The sequence below is a fragment of the Protopterus annectens genome, chromosome 8.part0 (assembly GCF_019279795.1).
Source record: "Protopterus annectens isolate FY-2018-M chromosome 8.part0, PAN1.0, whole genome shotgun sequence".
Taxonomy (NCBI): Eukaryota; Metazoa; Chordata; order Ceratodontiformes; family Protopteridae; genus Protopterus; species Protopterus annectens.
The window spans coordinates 1,037,748,743-1,037,770,136 of NC_056741.1; the positions used below are offsets into that span (position 1 = coordinate 1,037,748,743).

General features: G+C 39.4%; 1 protein-coding gene across 2 annotated transcripts in view; it reads right to left on the reverse strand.

Moving 5' to 3' along the window:
- LOC122809207 (chloride channel protein ClC-Kb-like) overlaps positions 1-21,394 on the reverse strand; it is a 1,320,353-nt gene that overhangs the window by 1,095,396 nt on the left and 203,563 nt on the right. For both annotated transcript variants that reach the window (XM_044080518.1, XM_044080517.1), the window contains one exon: positions 9,617-9,694. In XM_044080518.1, the coding sequence (XP_043936453.1) occupies positions 9,617-9,694 (78 nt within the window). The remainder of the gene's footprint in view (positions 1-9,616; positions 9,695-21,394) is intronic.

The window sequence follows — 21,394 nt, forward strand, 5'->3', positions numbered from 1 at the left end:
GCTGTCTGATGTCTGAATGCACACTTTTTCTCACTATCACATCCCTGCTGTAGAGCATAGGTTGAGGTTATGAATGTTGTCGTATCATTAGGCTGGAGTCTGATTGCCTTAAGTCTGCCTAATTCTGATAATATCCCTCACTGTCTTCTGAAGCCTCTGCCGCATCACAATTCCCACACCATTTCAAGCCTGTCCTCCTCCTTAATAGCAGATTCTGGATTCCAAGCCAAATGGCTTTGATGCACTGCTCTTTCATCTTGTCTGACAGATACATAGGATGTCCTGCTTCCTCCTTACCGTCATCAAATCCACTTCCAAGCTGCATCCCATCAGTGAACCTACACTGAGGGCAACAATTCTTTGTTCAGGTTTAACCATTTGATTGTTTTTTTATTTTTTACCAGCTTTCACTCAGTGGAGCTATCTCAGGTAAACCAAGCTGGGCAACTAGACACTGACCAGCCAGTAGCTTAATGACCAAGGGATGGTGGGCTTATGGTGGGCACACACTGGCTAACTGAGACACATACACCCTTCCCATTGTTAGCATGGGTCCCTGGCATAGGTTGGAGTAGGCCAGGTCCTCAACCCACTAACCACTCATGCTCACTTGTGACATTAGTCAACATGACCAAATCACATACAGACATATTTTTACGTGGTCTAGTGGCTAGCCATGCTGCTAGTTTCCATGTTGTATACATTCAGAATCCTTTTTATGTTTGTTATACATAGAGATGATGACCAGAATTTACTCTTGGCAATCATGCATATAATCTCTAGAAACTTTTTCACCCCTTAACCCTGTATGGTAATGTGCTGGCTCTGATTACTGGCAAAGGTTTATCTTAGAACTTTTGTTTTTTGCTCAAGGTCCTATGTCACAGCTTGTAACTTGCCCTCCTAACTGGAAGAACATCCTTCAAGTGATGACCTCGCGGTTCCCTTCATCTAGACACAAGCAGTACTAGCTGTATGTACATTATGATACTGTCAATCTCCTTTAGCCATTTGTAATAATCTACCAGTAGCAGCTGCAGCACATCACCATGCCTACCCCCTTCTTCTCTGCTATGCTTTTTCTTATAGTTTTTGGACCCTATCCATACTGACTAAACAGTAAATTAACTACAGGGTCTCCCACACCTTTCTACATTGTGTTTCAATTTTTACCTGTGTAAAGAACCTATAACTTATAAACAAACGTATGGCATCTAAGTCCAAGGAAGTAATTGTCCCAGTGTATTCAGCATTCATCAGACCTGTCACTGAGTACAATACCCCCTTTTGTATGTACTTAACCAGGCATATCCAACAACTGGAACATCCACAGAGGTTCCTCACTAAAAGAATGCAGGGTGTAAGTAAAATGTCCTATGCAGAATGCCTCAAGGCATTATCCCTGTATTCTGACTACTACAGGCTTTTGAGGGGAGATCTATGCCTGGCATACAGGGCATTATCAGACCCCACTCTGATGGACTTCCTGTATATCCAAAAAACAAACAGCACCAGAATAACTGTTCTAAATACTTAAACCTTGCCTGTGATATAAATAAGTCATGATAGAGAGATATGTATGTATCCCATCTATGGAACAGGCTCCCCAGCCATGTGAAGTAATGTTCCTCCCTAACCAAACTTGGACAATTGGATAGGAAACTGGAAATTCATCCCTGGTTTGGTACCTATGTCTCTAATGGACACAGGTAACCTGTAAATGGTTAATCTCCCAGGCCCATGCTCACATTATCAAGGGTACCAGAACTTGTCAGAGATTTGGGATGCATGGCTAGGCTTAAAATGGCCCTTGTGGTTGTTAGCCTAGTAAACACCTATGAACCTATAAAGTGTCATTGGTCAATAGATAGGAAGTGTTACATAGCTCAGAGTTATTTGCAGAAAAATAATAAAGAAAAAAGCACCGCATTATCTTACCCTCACCTGTTTCACTCCACCTTAATAACAGGCAGGTTTGGCTACTATAAAGTAAACAAAATAATAAAACTTAATAGAGAAACTTTACACTCCCCTACCCTGCCCCCAAATCTCTCCCCTCCCTACTACCTCTGAATTTAAACCTATCCACACCACACCTCTTCCTCCTTTAGCTCCACCCTCTTCATTCACACACAGTCTACCTCCTAACTTATTATGATTAATATCACACTTTCATCAATTCTACATACTACTCCTCTTCCCTTACTTCCACAAACCTTTACTATCCTCCTCCAATCATCCAGTTAGGCTTCTGACTGCCCCTCTCATACTCTTAATCTAAAATGATTCTTCTTATTCTGCTTACATGAATGCTCTTCACTTTCATCATATCAAGTCCCATTCCTACCTATGCTAAGCTCTCCTATAGACACTACCTCTTACACCGGTGTCACCGATCACTACGCCCTACCCATCACTGCTCATCTTTTTCATGCAGACAGTATATTTTTCGTTATACCTAAGCTGTTTCAGACACAGCTATATGTGTTTAACATTAAACTTACTCACGATTTAACCAAAATGAAATCCTGTCTTTGCTATGCACTCCTCAGGCTTTGTGGTGACATCCACCCTAACCTTGGGCCCAACAACACACAATCCCCATCATCAACCCATATTCCAGGTTTATGAAATATGCTTACATTTCTCAGTAAATGTATGTAGCATGTGCAACAAGGTCTTTGGGTTGCATGCTTAGATAACTGTACAAGCTCCTGACATACTAGTAATCTCTGAAACCTGGCTTAAACCACACATACAAGATCCCAACGTACTTCCTCCTGGCTTTAATATGTTCAGAGCTGACCAACTTAAAAGAAAAGGAGGCGGTATTGCAGTAGTATATCCACATTTTTATCTCCTTAACCCCTCACAGCCAATCCATACCCTCTTTTGACAAAACCGAACTATTAATCACCTACCTTAACTTAAACAACAATAAAAGTCTCTGCATTATTGCATTATGCATGCTCCCTGGCAATAACTTATCAACTCTGGAAAGTATCCTATCATGGGTGTCAACAAATATCTCTCTCTAAACAGTAATATTAGGTTATATCAACATTGACTGATACAAACTTAACTCTAAATTCTCCACAGATACCATTAACCTAATCAGATTTCTTAATGAATTACTCACCCAACCTTTACCAACTCCACAAACCAAAATGGTTCAATTATTGATTGGACTCTTGTCTCACATCCTAGCAAATTCTCTCAATCCAAAACACTCCTAGCTTCTATTAGTTATTACCACCCCATCTGCACAACCAGACTTATCCCTCATTCATGGAGACAGCATACCTACAAGACAGTATGAAACCAATCCAACTTTAACTAGCAGGCCTTTACAAATATATTGAATTTCATTAATTGGTCTTTCCTTAAATACTTACCACTAGATAATGCCGTTGAACAATTTAATCCTACATTCCTAAACACTTTAGACAGTTTAGCTCCCTCCAAAAGGAAAAGAGCAAAATCAAAGCTACTCCTTGGCATTCTGTCTATACCAGATCACTCGTGCAAAAGAGAGCAATACATAGGTAACCTACCTAAAATATAAAACTCAGAATAATCTACAGCATTTCAAAGCATTGCATAACCTTGTAAAGAGACAGCTTAATTTAGACAAAAAAACAATTCTATGCAAAGCCACTAGAACAATAGAAATCCAGTCCCTAAACTTTCTGGGACACTATCAAAAAAACCTACACCCGGGAAACCAGTCCTCCCCCCACCCCTCCTGTGATAGTACCTCCTCAGACATAGCATCTCAATTTACCTCTTACTTCAACAGCATAGCTTCCATCACCAACAAATTCCCTCCATCAGCCTCTGCTTTCTCTCAGTCTCCTACTACCTGTCACTCTACATTCTCAGTTCAACCAATTACCTCTTCCTTTATCAAATCCCTCTTATGCAAACTCAAACCATGTGCCTCCCCTGCAGATAATCTTCCTAATGAATTCCTGGAAATGACAGCTGACTTAATTGCTTACCCAGTCTCCGTAATCACTAATAGATCTATCAAGGAAGCTTGTGCCCCCTCCCTGTGGAAAAAAGTTCTTCATCCTTCCTCTCCACAAAGGTGGCACAGCCACAGAAATCTCTAACTATAGGCAAATTGCTGTTCTTTCACCACTATCAAAACTTCTAGAGAAATGTATCCACAAACAATTTTTTCAATGCCTATTCTACAATAATTTTTTCTCCTACCCAAGATGGATTTAGACCAGCACACAGCACTATCACTGCTATACTGTCCTTTACTAACACTGTCAAAAAACTTGTTACTCAGGAAACTTCAAATCATCTTTTTTCTTAGATCTAGCCAACGCCTTTGATACCATCTCCCACCCCCAACTCTTGTCCCAGCTATCACTTCTGGGCTTAACTGAAACATTCTTACAATGGTTCACTAGCTATCTCTCTAACAGATATTGATCTGTCAAATGGAATTCTAATTTCTCTCCTTACTTACCGGTTAGCAACAGGGTACCCCAGGGCTCAATACTAGGTCCACTCCTTTTCAACATTTTTATTAATCATCTTAATACTGCCACCACAAAAGCCACCCATATTCAGTATGCCAGCAACTCCACTTTTATCTGCTCCTCCAGCAAATCTGACTCATCTACTCATTAACTCAAGAAGCATTCAATTCCATTGAGTCTTAGCTTGCCAACAACTATTTACTACTTAATACAAAAACTAAACGTCAACTATTTTTACCAAAACAATTTGCTCCAGATATCTCTAGCTTTGCTATTACTTCTCTGTATAATACTTCAGTTGATGTTGTTTCACACACTAAACTGTTAGGTGTAACTATTGACAATAATCTTAAATGTGACCTACATATCAGCAACAATATAACAAAATTAATCAAACATTGGGTATGATCTATAGAGCTAAGAAATTCATCTGCAAATCTACAAGAGTAACCTTTGCCACCACTTATCTCTTACCCTCCCTTCTATATGCTTCACCTATCCTAACCAATCTTCACTCTTCCCTCAAAGCAAAACCTGGTCAATGTTATAATAAAACAGCTACATTTACCACAGGGCAGGCCCACTACTCTTACCAGTGCTCTGTTCCTAAATTGTCTCGAACTGCCCTGTCTTCTAACCTTTAATCAACTAACACTAACACACAAAATACTGTGCAACTCCTCATTTTCTCTAAGTACCTCATCACTATTTCAACATTACATTTCATCCCTGACCTACGTTCATCTCACAAGTATCTTCTATCTATCTATCTACAGACATCAAAGATCCAATGGTGTTAGTCTGTATTCTCATTGTGTTACCAAATCATGGAACAGCATTCCAGAATCAGTCAGACTTATACCCCACTGCTATTCTTATAAGTCTAAACTGAAAGAACATGTAACTAATAACTGGATCTCCCCATGCTCTTCTCCATCTTAGTATTCATTACTATTCCCTTTTCCCAAGTCTTAATGTACTTTTCCTGATCTATCCTACTTCCCTTCCTGTGTTACCTACCTTCTAGCCTCACCTTTCAGTAATCCCCTAACCTTCTAATGTTCTTTCATTCCATTCTTACACTACCCTTTTCTTATACAAGAAATTATGCCTGAAATTTTCTTCAAAATACTCTATCTAGAAAGTGTATTTAGTGTGTCATAACTTATTACTTATTCTGTCATATATTCTTCATGAAGTATTATGTAACATACATATTAGGAATGTCTCGTGTACCGTGTATATAATGTGTGTTCAACTTATTGCTTCCCATTATTATATTTAATATGTACTCTGGAGCTTTTCTGTCCAAGCCTCTGCTGAAAAAGGGCTCATACCCAGTCAGACCTTCCCGGTAAACAAATACCAAATAAATAAATACATAAATAAATATATCATTACCCCTGCCCATGATTGATTAAAAAATACAGAATATATCTCCCTTCATATTCTTCTCCATGGTAAATAAACCCAGAGCCAAGTGACTTACCAGAACTGTACATTATAACTTGGTTATAACTAAATATAAGTACTGTCTGCCAGTGTCACATGGGTGATGAACAGCAGTCTCAAATTGTTGAATCCTTAAATTCTGGCTACAGTCCTTGCAGCTTATTCTTACTGATTGCTTAAGGAGACACATTTTGTTTAATTTAGATGTAATGTCCTTGCTCTTTCCTGAGCTAATACCACGACTCTTGTAGATGCTAAAATTATGACATTTACCCATGCTCTGCTAATAACTGGGTGTATTTATAACCTTGCTTTGCAAAGATATGGTCACTAGGAAACAGAGTGATGAATCCTAGCTGATTATGCTTCCATCTGTCTGACTTGGTTAATTCTTGTCTTTCATAGCAATCAAACTAGAACCCTGGGAGGAGAAGAAATACACTTTTAATGGGCAGTATATTAAAGCCATGTTAAATGAGTTCTTGTTGAATATCTTAGCCAACGGTGTTCCCTCAGAATATGCCAAAGCCATATGGGCTGATTATATAAGCCGGGGTCAGACTCTGACCAAACAAAAAATAGAAAAGGCCAAGGCCTTGAAGAAATTTGATCTAGGGCTAAAGGTTTCTTGTACTAACAGGAAAAAAGGAAGTCAAAAGGAAATGCCTATTCACAGTCAAGATGTCTCAGCTTCAACAGAAAAGGATTGATTATAAGGCTATGGCTCCCTGTCAGAATCGAATGACCCATAACTATAAATCCCACAACTCTTAAAACTAAAAGTCAACTTAGAAAGAAGTATAGCAAATTTCAAAACTTACTGTGACACCATTAAATCAGTTCTGCATGGGAATCTCACTGCTTGATATCCCATGAAATATTGAACTGCACCCACTTAACTCCTGCTAATCAGAGTGGAAAGAATGATCTGAGATATGGCAGCAGTTACAGTCACTGTTCTGAGAAATGCAGTTATGGTCCTCAGAATTTTAAGAGGTATTTTAAGAGGCTGCATCTAATTGAGTATTACTCAAATGAAAGGTGGTTAAGAAACAGGATTATCCATACTATTCTACCACCTGATGCAACCAAGTTGCAAACCCACTGAGCGTGACAGAAATCTCTGCCAGTTACTGCAAATGCATTATAATTCTTTTTCCCTTAACTCAGTAGAGGATGGGGAAGATCTAAATAAATATGAGCTTGATTATTTATTTATTTATTTACACATTGTTGACTGGGTTAGTTGCACTAGACCAGCAGCAACTTTCTGGGGGAGACCTGAGGTAGTGGTCATACTGACTAGGGAAGGTTTGGACAGGGCACTGCGGAATGTTCCTTATTCTTTTCCATGAGTGCGCTGGGATCTTTTACACCTACTTCAGCAATCATCAACTCAGACAGGTGTGACCTCAGTTTTAATGTCTTATCTGAAGGTTGACACACTCAGTAGTTCAGCACCCCCTGCAGTGGAAGTACTAGAAAAAGAATCCAAGCACCTGGTGTGGGGACAGAACCCACACTCTTTGTTGATCTTCCTACTCCAAAGCCAAGGTTGTTACCTGCTGAACCACTGACACTGATAAACATGAACAAGCTGCTGTATGTGCCAAGCCCATACAACTGAAAATATGCACAAAGCTTGTGACTCCCTACCACACTCCAGGATGTTGTCTGTCCTCAGCGACAGGAACAACTACTCTGGAAACAACTGAACTACTACTGCTGAAGAGCTCTGGAAAACAACTACTGAACAACTGACTCAGAACCTGCTTTTTTATAGCAGATTTTTTAAATGTAACAGGAAACTGATATGAGAATTCTACTCTCTCATATCATACTTTCAAAAGTAAACAGCTGCAGTGAATATTCTATTCTCCCAGGTATGGTACACAATGACATCACATATAGGTCAGCTGACTCTGGCATAACATACAATCAGAATTCTCTTTAAAAAAAAAAAAACATGTACATTTGGCCAGCCAAAAGAACACTGTTTGACATTCAAATATCTTGCATAAATAAGAGTGATAATCAAAAGACAAACTCATTTACAAAATTATAGCTAGTCATGCTGGCATATGTAACACAGGGTAATGTACAATTATTTATAGTTATTTACAAAACTTCAGCCAGTCATGCTAGTACAGATAATATCTAATATCCTCACACTTGTTGACATTTGATCCCCTGACCCACATGATCTTTCTTTTTTAATATGTGTCTTTAGGGCATGCTATATAGAGTATTCCTAGTGTCTCCTAACCCACATCATATTCAAGAGATATTCCTGGTGTCCAGTACTCCTCCAACCCTCATCATATGTAAGAGATTTCCCTGGTGTCTACTGATCTCTGACCCACATCTTTTTTATGTGGCTTTAAGGCACAGTGTCCATGTTATCAATGCTGGATAGTGTTTCCCTCCCAGTAATGCAGTAGGAATTGCTCATTGTAGCACTCCCTGGTGTCTAGTGGTGGCACAGAGTGATCTATATTATCTCTGATGTCTTGTTATCCCCACACCCACATTGTCTATGTTTTTTTTAATAAGTGCCTTTTCAGCGTGCTAATATAGACTATCCTTGGTGTCTCATGACTAATGTCATATTCAGGAGGTATCCCTGGTGTCCAGTGCTCCCCTGAGCCATGTCTTTTTTAAGAGCTTTTAAGGCACAATATACATGTTATCCATGAAGGATAGCCCCTCCCACAGACAATAATGTTGCAGGAGTTCTTTTTCGGTCTAAGGGAGTTTGCATGCTTGTCATCCCTCCACACCACACGCACACACACACACACACACACACACACACACACACACACACACACACACACACACACACACACACACACACACACACACACACACACACACACACACACACACACACACACACACACACACACACACACACTTACACACACACACACACACACACACACACACACACACACACACACACACACACACACACACACACACACACACACACACACACACACACACACACACACACACACACACACACACACACACACACACACACACACACACACACACACACACTCACACTCACACACACACACACACACGCGCGCGCACACACACGCATGCATTACCTGTCCATTAAACTCCCTGGCACTTACCTCTACAGCAATGGATAACCACAAGCTTTATGCGTGAGTGGTCAGGAGCAGACATATTAATTTATGCAGCCAAGCAATTCTCTGAATCACTCAGTTGCATAAATGGATTACTACAGGCAGTTCTTAGACAGAACACATGGCTAATTAGCATATGTGTCTCACCCAGAATGCCTCATTGATACTTAGCATGGCCTCAGAGACAGCCCACCATGGTGCTGCATGTCTTTGTGTTACAGCACTGTGGGGTGACCATGTCTGAATCAGAAGTGGTTACTACAAGGTGTACACCTCACAGTAACCTTTCTGAATTGGACTCATTGACTGTAGCTCACTTTAATAATAAAAAGAAGTAAGCTGAAATGAAGCTGTTTCATTAATAACCAAATAGTCCCTAAGGACGACCAAATTCATTTTTGAAAAATCTTTTAAGGATTTTAGGGTTTTTTTACATAGATGATTTATTTATGTTGTCCTGACAGCTAAGAACTTAGAAGTAGCAGTGCAAATAATGTGACTTACCATGTATTCACCAGTGACAGAAGTTCTCATTCTTCCCAGATAAGCAGCTACCAGACAGCTAATATGTACAAATGGACCCTGCAAAGTAAAGTGAGATTATAATAACCTGTTCTTATACATAGTTATCTGACGTGATACTCTCTTTATAATATTTTTACAGTACCATCTCAATAGTAACATGCTTGAAATGTTAATCAAAGTACTGTTGCGAATGGGGTCATAAGTATTTAAGGTTTATTGATTATTGCTGAAGTAGGAAGACAAGACAAAATAAAGATTGCACAGAGCATACTTTACAAATGAGTGAGATATTATCGGTATGTAAAATTTTAAGTATGTGTAATGTCACACTGTATATTTTGCAAAAAGAATAGTTTTCCACTTCACACAGTGCATCAGAGGAAATTTATGAGGAGACTGTGATGACAGAAACTGTGTATACCTTTTAACATGTATATTTGTATCAGGAGATATGGAATATAGACCTGCGTCTTTAAGAACTGCCTAATCCCATGTAGCATTGAGTCACCTTTGCAAGATTCATAGTTAGGTATGTAAGATGAAGTTATTGACTGCTTTTTGCTATGCTGCCATTCTGTACATTATTAAAATTGCTGTTCTTCTTTGTTGCTGGTGTCTAGTGCACTATAAGCACTTGAACAAGATGACTGGGTAACCAGAGGTATGCATTGTGATATGAGATCAGAACCAGAGACTTTACCATATGAAACAACAAAAAACACCATTCAGACCAGAAAACAGCTCCTAAAGGTCAAGTGAATAGCACAAAGCTCAGAGAAAACCATTTTTGCCAAAATGTTGTTTTACCTTGCAATAAAGTAGTTTCACCTTACAGGCTGAAATTAACATTTTTTCCAGTAGTAGCTAAGTTTAACCTATGAGAAGTGCTCAGCCTCACAAAGTCATTTACTGACCATCACAGAGACAGAGATTCACATGTTTACAAATAGCAACTAAACTGGATAAAGAAATTGAAGCAATCCAAGCAACTGATTTTTTTTCGCAGTGTGAGTAAAGAAGTGGAAGCCATTTACAGGTCACTTTCATTTTCTGAGAACCATGGTGCTACATATGAGTCAGTAATAAGTAAGGTCAATGAACATTTTATGCCATAAGAGAAATATTCATGAAAGAACATGCATTGACAGATGTATTCAGGGTAAAGGAGAGTCAGAATTAGAAGCTTGTTTTGAGCTGTCTGAAAATAATGAATGGGTTTGACCAAACAAAAGAACAAATTTTAGAGACTGAATTGTGATTGGACTGGCTGATACTGCAGTACCTCAACAGTTACATCTAGAAGTGAAGTTTAACTTTGGAAAAGATAATAAAGATTACTAGAAAGGATGACGTGTCATTATATGGTTAAATGCAAAGAAAATTACAAATTTAGTAGAAAGCATGATACTGTCCAAGGTATACAAGTGCACGAGTAACAAAGTGAATACAAGCTTGCCAAAAGCAGGAGATGTAACTGTGTACAAGTTGTGCCAGAGCAGTGTGCTGCACAGGACAGAATGTGTAAGAAATGCAACAAGGTGAGACATTTGGCTGTTGCTTGTGAAGTTACGGTAGTCAAAAAAATAGCCACTGAGAATAAAACTAAGAAAAGTGTTCAGAAAGCATGTTCCTATATGCAGAGTGCTATGCCAAACACTGAATCAGGATGGCAAGTCAATCTCCTGATTCATGGAACCCCAGTAAGCTTTAAAACTGATACAGGGTATTATATTACAGTAATATCTCATGCTATTTACAGAAGTATCTCAGAGCATCTGTACACACAAAAGCAGAAATACTTAGAGCCCTGCATGCAAAATCACACTCATTGGTAGATTCCTAGGCATGTCTAAAATGAATTGGTACAAGTAGGAATTCTGGGTTTATGTACTGGAAGGTCTGTACATAATCTGATCAGTAGAATGGTGGTGTGTAGGTGAGTAGGGGCTGATTGCCAGAAGAAATGAACTTAATGTGAATACATCTAATGAAATAGGTCTGTTTAACAATGAGCCAGTAAGCATAAAGTTAAAGCCAGACACCATCCCATATGCCTTGAACATTCCCATAAGAGTGCCATTTCCTATACTTCCTAAAGTGAAGAACTTAAATGCATGCACGTTCTTTGTGTGATTGAAAGTGTAACTCACCTGACTGAACAGTGTGCTCTGATGATCCCAGTCATTGAAAAGAATGTCAATGTAAGAATATGTATTAACTAAGCTGGTTGATGCTAGAGTGTTTTCTACATTAAATGCTTCAGGTAGGTTTTGTCAGCTGCCATAGAGTGAGATATCTAAAAAGCTAACCATCTTTATCACTGTGGTGTGATATAACTTCAGCACCAGAAATTATTCCACATGAGATGAGTAATCTTTTGAAAGGAATGGAAGTGTTGTTATAGTAATACATGATGTGGTAGTATTTGGTCTTAATAAACACATGACACGAGATTGGAAGCAGTGCTGAAAACCATTAAAAACTCAGGTTTGAAAATGAATAGAGGCAGATTCTCTTTTAGGAAAGTCTGAGATTCATTATTTGGTCACAACATAAGTTCTATTGGAATCAAACCAGATGTAAATAGGTTCAAACAAAAGTGGAGCTGGGACATTCAAGCTGTATAATTGAGCTGCATCATACTCTACACATGATCAGTTTCATGGGTAAGTTCATACCAGATCTGTCTACAGTGATACATCCACTAACAGAGCTAGTAAAGAAAGATGTACCCTGGACTTGGGGGAATGCTCAAGCCCAGGTTTTCAACAAGGTTAAACAAATGCTAATCCAATTCCAGTGCTCACCTGCTATGATAAAACTTAAAAGCTGTGAATTCTAACCCCAACAGCTATGGTCTAGGTGCTACTTTACACAGGATGAGTGTACAAATATTACTGTCTGAGGTTTATTGCTTCAGAAAGCCATCTGATGCTGAATAGAGATGCTCCTATATAGACAAGGGGAGTGGATATGCAAACTGTTTCCAGATATCTGTTAAGAGTTAGAGAGTTTGCAGCTAAAGACCAGTCATAGGCTACTGCTTTCCAATTAATTCCTGTGGTTTTGGCAAGGTAGCATCCAGATATAAATGGCTGCTTAGCAGAATGAGATGCTTTAATGCCAGAGTAATCCATGTGCTTGGAAAACAATTAATCATGTCTTGCATGTTGTGTCCCTTCTGATACTGGGTTTCTAGACAGCATGCAAGACATGATGGTTTACTGATGCAAATAGCTACACTGCTGCTAATATGAAAAGCATTATTACAAACGAGCAGAGAGACTGCCAAAAGTCTAGAGAGGCTAAACACACACTACCAAACATGATGGGAATTGACAGTTAGTAAATATGTAAGGCTAGGATACCCTAACTGTTGGATGCAGATCCAGCATCTGAAGTACAAATACTACACTGTCAGGGCACAAGTATCCAAACATGATGGTTTACTACTACATAAACACAGAGTTGTTGTGCCTAAATGTTAAAGCTGATATGTGAGGGATACCATGCCCTTAATGAATGTCATGAAAGAGCCAAGATGTCTGTATAGTGGCTCAACATCAACATGGACATTTCAAACACTGTATCAACATGCCAGTAAACCATCTCAGATGAGAAATACATTGTTACCAATTTATTTACCACAGGTTTATTTAAAAAAAAAATAGCTCCTGATTTATGTGAGCTTGAAGTAAAGAGATACCTCATAGAAGCTATTGCTCTCAAGAATTAGAGATATAGCATGTGCCAACCACAACTAGCCAAGAAATTATTGCTAGATTTAAGATGTTTGCCAGATTTGGCATGCCCTTGGAAATGGTGAGAATGGTACACAGTTTGTATCTACTGAGCTCCAGCAATTTGCTGAGGGCTATGGCTTCATACATACTATATCAGGTTCTCACAATCCACAGTCCAATGGAGCTAATGAGACAGCCTGACCATCACTGATACCTCATGACTTACCATACTAATCCACACAGTCCTTCAGAACTAAGCCCCGCACAGTTACTGCTTGGAAGATAAAGCACTATCCAATCAGAAACCAAAGACAATTCCATTTGAATCCATCATGAGAAATGACCAAAGAGTAAAAGACTCTTACAAGTGTTTCTATGTCATGTGATATGCCACCCAAAACTTTACCTGTCCTCCAACCAGACCAATTTGTGCACCTTAAGCTAGAGGGGGAAAGAAAGTGGAAGACAGCTGGCATTGCATTACAAAAAATGAACATCCAAGGTCCTAAGTGTTGCAAACTGAAGATGGCACACTGTAAGACATGACAGATACATATTCAGGCAGTTCCTGAAGAATTTCAAATGGAAAGTTGTGATTTTGAGAGTCGTGCCCAGGTACTGGAGCTAAAGGATGATGGGGTCTTTAGCCAGACAAAGTGTCCACTTTCTTCAAAGGCTGTAACACAACCTGCCACTCAAGGCAAAGGCGGCAGTAAGTCCCAAATCTGAAATGGATTCAGAAGATGCATAGATTGTTTCAAATCCAAACACAAATTTGATTGTTCCGATGCTGCCCAGACTGTTCCAAATATGGGCACTGGAAAAAAAACTAAAATGCTTTAATCATTTGTTTACCTTTTTTCCTCCATGTCCATCAGAATGATCCAGTGAGACCAACTCAAATTAGTTGCAAAGTCAGTCTACCACAACACTCACTGCTGAGCATTTGCCTTACTTTATCAGTGCTACTATTAGAAGGTAACTGTCTGTCAAATGTGAGTAAAATAAAATTAATTTGTGCAGGTTTTGCATTGCATTTAAGAATGTTAAATATGTGTGTCAAAATATGGCATTGTGACCTATATGTTTTATGCCTTTAGAAAGGTATAATCCCATAATGCATTGAGTCTGACATGCCACTTCTATACTTGGAGATGTAAGCTGCAGCTGTTAACTGCTTTTCTGCTATGCTGGTATTTTGCGCATTATTAAAGTTGCTTTTCTACTCTGAATGCTGATGTCTGTTGCTATTATTAACTACTCTGAACAAGATAACTCCATAACCAGAGTGGTATATTTTAACAGCGGGGGGGGGGGGGGGTGGACCAGTGGCTCCTGATTAAAAGGTAAGGAGTGACAATAAAAAGTAAGGGCAGGCATGTTTTTCATCACCAAAGAGCACGGGGAAATTTGCAGTAATTAGAATAACAAAGGTAAAATAAAGCTGGCAGACAAACTATGAAAGCATCGTGTCTGGAACCACATTTAAGATTTGTAAAAACTTGGTGAATAAATGCTGATGAGGAAGTTTGTTTCAAATCCAAACAAACAATTCTGCATGCACAGGTTATCATATAATGGTACCAGTAGTACCACAAAAACAAAATACATTTTCAGAATCACCAAATTAAGACCCTCTTGGGAACATTTGCCTTACTTAAGGATCAGAATTTAATGTAAACAAGTGTGCACTGGACTGATCTGATAAACCAGATTATCCCTTTAATTAAACATTAACTCTGTATTGGCCAGCTCCATAAAATCATTAATAATTACAACTTCTACAGCAAAGAATCTGACTACATGCAAACAGCAAGTTGGGATGTAAAATGCTTTTTTTTGTTCTTTTCTTTTTGTTTGTTTGTTTTACTATGGAAATTATTAGAAATCTGTTTCTATTTGTCTGTTACTTTGAACTCCAGGCTGAAACTGAAATTGGTTCATTGTAATCACGGTTCAACCCAGGTTAACAAATTTAAAGAAACAAATGGGCATTAGTAATGAGAAACATAAAAAGCTCATACGTTACAGACTGCTAACAATATGGAATTTTCCCCAGCAATAATTATGTCCATACATCCAAAATAAATGCATTTTACGGGTTTGGCATCTAATAATTATTATTAAAAAACTGATAAATCTTACAAATTTTTAAGCCTAGAATTTGTCGCCAGCTAAAAGGCATGATGCCCATAAAGTTGCTTCAAAAATGACAAGATCCCATTTAGTCCCTAGCATCCAAGTATTAAGTGGGAAAAGTCCTAAATAAGTAGAAGACACCTGCTGGAGAGGTTAGATAATGGTTTACCTTTACAACACCGAATCACAGTGGTGCGATTGCTCATATGAGCGAATCGTAATCACGAAAATGAAAACAGCAACAGTTTTAAATGTTCGAAAATCAGCAAATCGAAAAGCAGATTCACTGATTTTCGAACATTAATGTCGAAAAAAAATCTAATGAAGTGTAAAGCAGGGGGGCAAGCCCCCAACACCCCCCTTCTTTAACATTCTAACTCCGAGATCGACCATTTTCTGATCCCCACTATAGTGCAATCCACCCCAAAATGTTGAATGTGCAATGAGCGAATGTCACTGTGCATTCACTCATTGCACATTTGAACCTTTTTCCATTCAGCATTTGCAAACTTTGCAAACTGCCTTTTGGACAATTGCTGTTCGCCCGTGTGCAATATGCACACATGAAGGTAAACCTAGATAACACATGACTAGATGCCTACAGTAAGTTATTACAAAATGAAATGTCATATTTATATTACAGCACTTCAGTAACGATTGCATGTTTTTCATCTGCACACTACTCTGATAATAAATAACAAGCAGAACTGGAATGGCTGCACACACATCCTTTACTTGTTACTACAGGAGTACTTCCTGAATGGAAGGTGCACATGTGCATGCTGTTCAGCAGACACATATACAATACTTTCTCCTCTTCTAGTTTTTAACCTACGGAAGGAACACAATCCTCATTAGCACTTAGTCTTTTACATAAAATTGCATGCTTATTTAGTTCCCGATATACAAACTAGTCATAACAATACCAGCTTGTTTCTTCACATTGCACACTCAGATATAGTTACAGTCCCAGTGTAAGGCTAACATAGATATTTTATTTAATGAAGCCTTGCAGTACTATAGGTTCAAGAAAAATAAAAAACAAGAGAGTAATACCATGGCAGGAACTTTAATAAACAAATAAAATAAATGAAGTAAAATCAAGATGGGTCCTTTCGGCTTGGTCTTCTTCAGATCTAACCAGTTCCAATCAATTCATCATTAACTAAGGGGGAGTGCCCAGTCAGGTTTCACCTCCTGAGATGATGTCTTCTCAACACTGGTTTTAAAGGGAGTAACTCATTCAGTCCTGGATCCTTATCAGCTCTTAGATCTACTATCCATTTAGCTTCCTCATACTCTGTTTCTTTTATATTACCTCTTCTTGCAGTCAAATATACTATTTGTAAAATCTTAAATCAAAATGTATGTCCAGGATTACACATGACATATTTGCTTAATGCATTTGTAGAAACTCTCTTAATTGTGCCTGCATATGAACTCTAAACTGGTAGTTTGTTTTATAAACATAGAAACTTGTACATAATGTGCATGTGGCTATATAAAAATATCCTTCTTTCTACAGTCTGCATACATATTTAATCTATAGCATCTTCCTGTTATAGGATGTTCAAAGGTTCCATCATGTAATATATATGGGCAGGATGTACAGTGACCATATCTGAAGGTTCCACATCTCACTCCATGTGTAACTCTTGCTTGCATAAAGGTGTCCTTACATAATAATTGTTAAAGGTTCCTTTTATTCTTGTAGCAAAATTTGGGTGTATCTCCAACTATCCGTCTGATAGTATCATCAGCTGTCAGCATTGGCCAGTTCTTTCTTATTATGGCACATATCTGTTTCACATCTTGACTATAGGTCAGAATGCATCTCATCTCAGGATGTCCATCCTTCATGATACACCTGTTATTCTCATCCTTTTTTTCTATGAAACTAGAGTTTGCCTTTGGTTTTCCTCTGTTGTACTTCAAGTACAATATTATCCATCTCATTTCTCTTGTAGCCCTTTCTCTCAGTTCAGTTTTAGTGTCAATCACTTTCTGTTTATATTCATCACCCCCTGTGTTGAGCCTGGACTGACGTAGGAATTTGTTCTTAATAACCTGTGGAAATATCTGTCGTAGGTGCATACTGGATCGATGTAAGGAATTATTCCTCCAGCAGTGCTTCCGGTATGTACATGTCTCAATTGTGCCATCTGCTTCATTCATAATGGTAACATCCAGAAAGTCAATCCTATGGTCAGAGCTATTGACATCAAAATCCAGTAAATTGGTAGTGGATTTTAAATTGTTGGCAAACATATATAACTGTCATCCATCTCCATACCAAAGGAAGAAAATGTCATCCACAAACCTCTTGTAATACAAACGATGTTTCCTCCACATATTAAGCTCATTAAATATATAATCATTCTCCTACTGTGCCATAACCAAGTTCGAATATGAGTTGGCACAGGAGGTCCCCATCGCTACCCCTCATTTTTGTATATAATAATGACCATCATACATGAGAACATTGTTGTCTAATATAATCTCTAATAAGGAGGTCAGTCATTTAATGTCAACCTCCTTATATGCATTGTCATTATATAGAATCTTACTAATCGATTCAAACTGAGGGTAATGCTACTCAATGCTAGAAGTCTAAATCTCAAAATGCACTCACTCAAGGCACTCCTTAAAATGGAGGACATCGATATCTGTGCAGTAACTGAGACCTGGTTCAAGGCTCCAGAGAGCACCCCTGCACTACCAGGCTATAACTCATACCACACTTTTCGGCCATTTAACCTGGACCGAAACACCAAAGGCGGAGGTGTGTCCATATTCATTAAGGATATCCACACCTCCAGGCTAGTTGCTCAGCATAATGCATCTGAGGTTATCCAAGTGCAACTAACTCTGGGCAAAACTGCAATCCAAATTGTACCGTGCCCCAGGATTCCCACTCCTCATTTCTTGATGTACTGGAAAATATTAGGGTTCAACCAAACACCCTAATAATGGGTGACTTCAACTACCCCACCATTAACTGGAAAAACTACTTGTGTACTAAATCCTTAGCTCAACGCTTTCTGGAATTCATAAACTCCAGTGCCCTGGATCAACTTAACCACACCACCACCAGGGGCAACAATATCCTAGACCTAGTCATTACCAACATGAGTGACCGCTGTTCCACACCTGAAGTCAACTCCTCATTGGTCCAATCCAACCATAAGCTAATCACCCTTGATATCCACATCCCGCCCCCACCCCCCATTAAGGAAACCACGGTAAAAAATTTCTCCAAAGCCAACTTCATGCTTCTTAAGACAGAAGTAGTGAACTTCATGACACCCATGCAGATGGACAATGCAGTTACAATTGCTGAATCCTACACAAATGCACTCTATAAGCACTTACACAAGTGCATGGATTGTGCTATCCCAAACAGAACCAAGATGCTATCCTCCAAAAAAAGGAAGCCAATTTGGTGGTCCCCTGCCATAAACAAACTGTACAACAGAAGGAAGAAACTGTTGCAAAAGAGAGTAAAATCCCATGAGTAGAGGAGCTCCCTGGTCAGCCTCAGTAAGAAGCTGAGATCCCTTATAAGATCCTCCAAAGCTAGCTATGAAAACAAAATCACCACTAGTTCTAAGGACAACCACAAAGCATTCTATAGCTATGTCAAGAATCTCGATGGTAACACCCAGATCTGCTCTGAGTTACAGCACAAAGGCACAAAAATTACAGAACCAACTGATATTGCCAACATCCTGGCAGATAGGTTCAGTGCTAACTTAACCCCCCCTCACCCACTAAAGTGCCCATATCTATACAGGAAGAATGCAGAGTCCCTGTAATCAAAACTACGCAGGTAAAAGCTGCACTCTCTAAAGCCAAAAATACAGCATCCAAGGGACCAGACAACATCCCAGGCTGCGTTTTACTCAAACTTCAGAACGAACTGGCTCCCCACTTAAGCACCATGTTCAATAATAACCTCACATCAGGCTTTGTGCACACTGAATGGTGCACAGCCACAGTTATCCCACTCCACAAAGGGGGAGCCACCACTGATCCCGGGAACTATCGAACTATTAGCCTGACGAGCCTGGTCGGCAAGGCCATGGAACGTATCATCATGGAACTCATAAACAAAGACATTGGTAACCTCCAAACTCTGGATCCCACCCAGTTCAGGTTTATGAAAGGCAGATCATGCCTCCTGAACCTGATCGACTTCTTTGAGGCAGTCACCAAAGCCGTAGATGAGGGTAAGGTGGTTCACACAGCCTATCTTGACCTCGCCAAGGCTTTCGACACCATCCCCCTCTTCTGGAAATATAGCTAAACTCACTAAACTAGGTATAAATCCCTATGTCATGAGATAGGTTGCCAACTGGCTCACTGACAGAAGCCACACTGTAAAAGTTGCAGACTCCAAAACTGACCTCAAAGCAGGGACAAGTGGATTCCATCCTGGGACCTCTCCTGCTTGGTATCTACTTCTCTGAAGTACAGGCTAACACAGAAGGCATCTGGCTAACAAAGTTTGCAGATGACTGCCAACTAGGAGCCATAGTCAAGTCCCCAAATGATGTGAACATCCTATCGAAGGGCCTCGCTGAGACAGATGCCTGGTATCAGAGCCATGGCCTCAAGCTCAATGCCAAAAAGTGCAGTGTCATCTCCTTTGGTAAAAATGCTGTACCCATGAACTACCACATAGGCAGCAATCTACTTAACACCAAATGTGTGATAAGAGACCTTGGGACCCAGGTGGACAGTAGTCTCTCCTTTGATAGTCACATCACCACAGTAGTCAGGAAGTCCTTCTACATGGCACACCTCATCATAAAAGGGTTCTCATCCAGGAAAAAAGAGGTCATTGTTCCCCTCTACTTGACACTCATTAGACCCATTATAGAGTACAATGCCCCTTTTGGAATGAACCTCACAAGACATCTGCAGCAGCTGGAAAGGCCACAGAAGTACCTCACAAAGAGGATTACTGGCCTCAAACAAATGCCCTACACTGACCGCCTCAAACAACTCCAGCTTTATTCCGTAGCATATCGCCTACTCCGAGGTGATCTCTGCCTAACATATAAAGCTATGTCAAACCCAGAGCTGTTGGACATGCTACACCTAAAGAAATCCCAATCCCTCCAAGCTACATGCTCTAGGCACCTAAACCTTGTCACCACAATAAACAGGACATGCTGGAGGGATAGATTTCTGTCTCAGAGACTTCCCATACTCTGGAACAGGCTACTCATCTATGTCAAGCAACGTTCTTCATTAGCACTCTTCAAGAAAATTCTTGATGAGTGGATAGGAAATAGTAAATACACCCCGGGAATCACTTTTGTGTCTCTGCTCAACAGTGGCACAGGAAAATAACTTTCTTGGGTGGCGTAAGCCAGGGAACCTTGTTGACTAGGCTTATATAGGCCCTTGGGCTGATAGCCTGGAACCTACCTATGAACCTATGAACCTATGCCGTATTGATTGGGTATGACAGTAAATAAACTTCTTACATCCATAGTCATTAGTAACTCATTGCCTTGCAGATGCTTCATTTGGCAGAATGTGGAAAGGCTAATGAGAAAATCCTCCATGTCTTTTAGCACAGTTTTGGTATTATTTTAGCATGTGTTCTACATAGATGGGTGAAGGTTCTGTGGCCCATCCTGCTCCTGAAACTATGGGTTGCATGGGGGAGGTCTGACGAGTTCTTGTGGATTTTTGGTAATCCTTATATCACTGGAATAACTGGATCTTACCAAAAGAGATTCATATAAATCTGGTGTTATAAGGTGTGTAATCATGAGGTGATATAAACTATACTCAACACCTTGTATTACTTCATCCAAGTCCCATTTCTGTATAGATGTATATGTGTCCTCATCCCTCAGTA